Raw genomic sequence first — 2,130 nt, 5'->3', positions numbered from 1 at the left:
CAGGAGGACATGCAGCAACTGTATCAATCCAATACAAAGCTGTACAAGCTGTGTGCATAAGGACCAGATATGGACCGGCATGTTATTGATATGCTCAGTTTTTCTGAAATTGTAATTAAGGTATTTGCGTGTCTGCAGATGTATATCACGTCTACCGATTTCGTCCCATTAGGAAAATTTTTAAATGTATTTATTTGCCGCACAACAGATTTAAAGACTGCACTAAGTGAAACGCCTCTGTAGCTAAGAACATGTTTTATAGAATCGTAACAATTTGCCCCCCTAAGGAGCTTCGTAAATGACTTCCGCGAGACCTGCTTAACGTCGAAACGCCGCAACGGGTATTCCTTCTGCCATGTGGTTGTTGTGTGCGCGGTCCAGCAGGCCGCTGATGAGCCCATTGTGGCCTAGCAGCCTGGCCACCTGGGCGGCGGTCCTGCCGGCGGCGTTCGCAGCGTCGGTTCTGGCACCGGCGGCGACGAGCGCGGCCACGGCGTCGGCGCAGCCCCTGGCGGCGGCGCGCAGCAGCGGCGTGTCGCCCTCGGCGTCGCGCGCCTCCACGTCGGCGCCCGCGGCCAGCAGCACGCGCGCCACCCCCAGGTTTCCAGCGCGCACCGCGTAGTGCAGCGGCGTCGAGCCGCTCGAGTCGGCCGCGTCCACGTCTGCGCCGGCCTCCACCAGCGCCTCAGCCGACCCCGGGCAGCCCGCGGCTGCCACGGCGTGCAGCGGGGTGTCGCCGTTGGCGTCGCGGGCGTTGGGGTCCAAGCCTGCAGCCAGTAGAGTCCTCACCGCCGTGCCACTACCCTTGATGGCCACGGTGTGCAGCTCGCTCCACGCGCCGCCCCAGCTAGACGTATGCTTCAGCGCGAGTCGTACTCCCTCTACGTTGCCACTTTCGCCCGACAAGAGCAGCTGCATCTTGACTAGACTGCGGGACACGCCCCTCTTGTAGAGTGCCATCAGGACGCTCGTGTGGCCTTCTTCGCAGGCGAGGTGCACCGCCGTGTTTCCTTCAGAGTCCCGGTTCTCCGGATCGCCGCCGGCATCCAGGAGCAGCCGGAGGGCGTGGACGCTGCCACTGGCGGCGGCGGCGTGGAGGGGCGTGCGCCCGCGGCCGTCTCTCACCTCGCAGTCGGCGCCCGCTTCCAGCAGCAGCCGTACCGCCGCGTCGCGCCTGTTGGCTGCCGCCACGTGCAGCGGCGTCGACCCACACTCGTCCAGGCGCGCCGACGCCAGTTTCGCGTCCACCGACAACGCCAGCCTCAGCAGCTGCAGGTGGCCTGCACTGCAGACCTCGCGCATCAGGGAAGCTCCGGTCTCTGCGATGGACAGCCTTCTCGTAGTGACAGTGAGATCCTTTGCTGACATGCCACTTTGCAGCATTTTCTCGATCCATTCCCAGGAGCCAGTCTCCTCTGCGAAGCGGACAGGAGTCCACCTGAATACGTCCTCTACTGTCCACTTCTTGGCTGCCATCATATTGACTACCCTGTCCTAGAACATTGACAACATTTTTTTTGTGATATGGCAAGAAAGCATGACTGCTTGAATTTACAGATATGTGGAGAACGAAAAAGTAATACAACCAGTGGCAGCTACATCCTGTCAGCGGTTATTTTCAGATGTAACTAGTTTCATGTTAGACCTTCAGTCAGAATTATACACCGAAATGGCCTCGTTAGAATCGTTCCATAGCAGAAAGGCTCGCAACATGTGCATTACCTATAGTTGAGCATAAGTCATCAGCCTGCCTTTTTAAGAGAGAGGAGCTACTATGCCTCTCTATTATTTGTGTCCTTGCATCCCACTTGTGTATGAAAGCAATGATATATTATTAAGTGACTGGGTAGATCCTGAAATTTTTGCAGGTAACTGTGACACATAGCGTAATATGCCAAATTTATACGATAATAGACGAAAGCAGACATGTCTGTCAGTGTCCATAGGTCATGCCAAGGACAGCATTTGTGTTGATGCCTTTATGTTGGCCAGAGGTCGTCTTTGCTATCTCTGTCTCAGAATCAGCTTGGGGTGGTCATATGTGCCCTCTCTCCAGCTTTGGTGCTAAGTACGGGCTCTGTGTTCCACAAGCATTCCGCATTGGTTCCGGTTGCAGGTATCAGCTTTTCT

General features: G+C 56.4%; 1 protein-coding gene across 1 annotated transcript; it reads right to left on the bottom strand.

Moving 5' to 3' along the window:
- Positions 1-318: 318 nt before the first annotated feature.
- Positions 319-1,479, bottom strand: LOC124775596 (ankyrin repeat domain-containing protein 65-like). The gene has a single exon (XM_047250427.1). It carries the CDS (start codon positions 1,477-1,479, stop codon positions 319-321), a length of 1,161 nt encoding a protein of 386 aa, XP_047106383.1.
- Positions 1,480-2,130: the final 651 nt, after the last annotated feature.

Source organism: Schistocerca piceifrons, chromosome 2, assembly GCF_021461385.2.
Source record: "Schistocerca piceifrons isolate TAMUIC-IGC-003096 chromosome 2, iqSchPice1.1, whole genome shotgun sequence".
NCBI classification, from domain to species: Eukaryota; Metazoa; Arthropoda; class Insecta; order Orthoptera; family Acrididae; genus Schistocerca; species Schistocerca piceifrons.
Note: the sequence above shows the minus strand (reverse complement) of the source record. Positions and strands in the feature narration are given on the sequence as shown.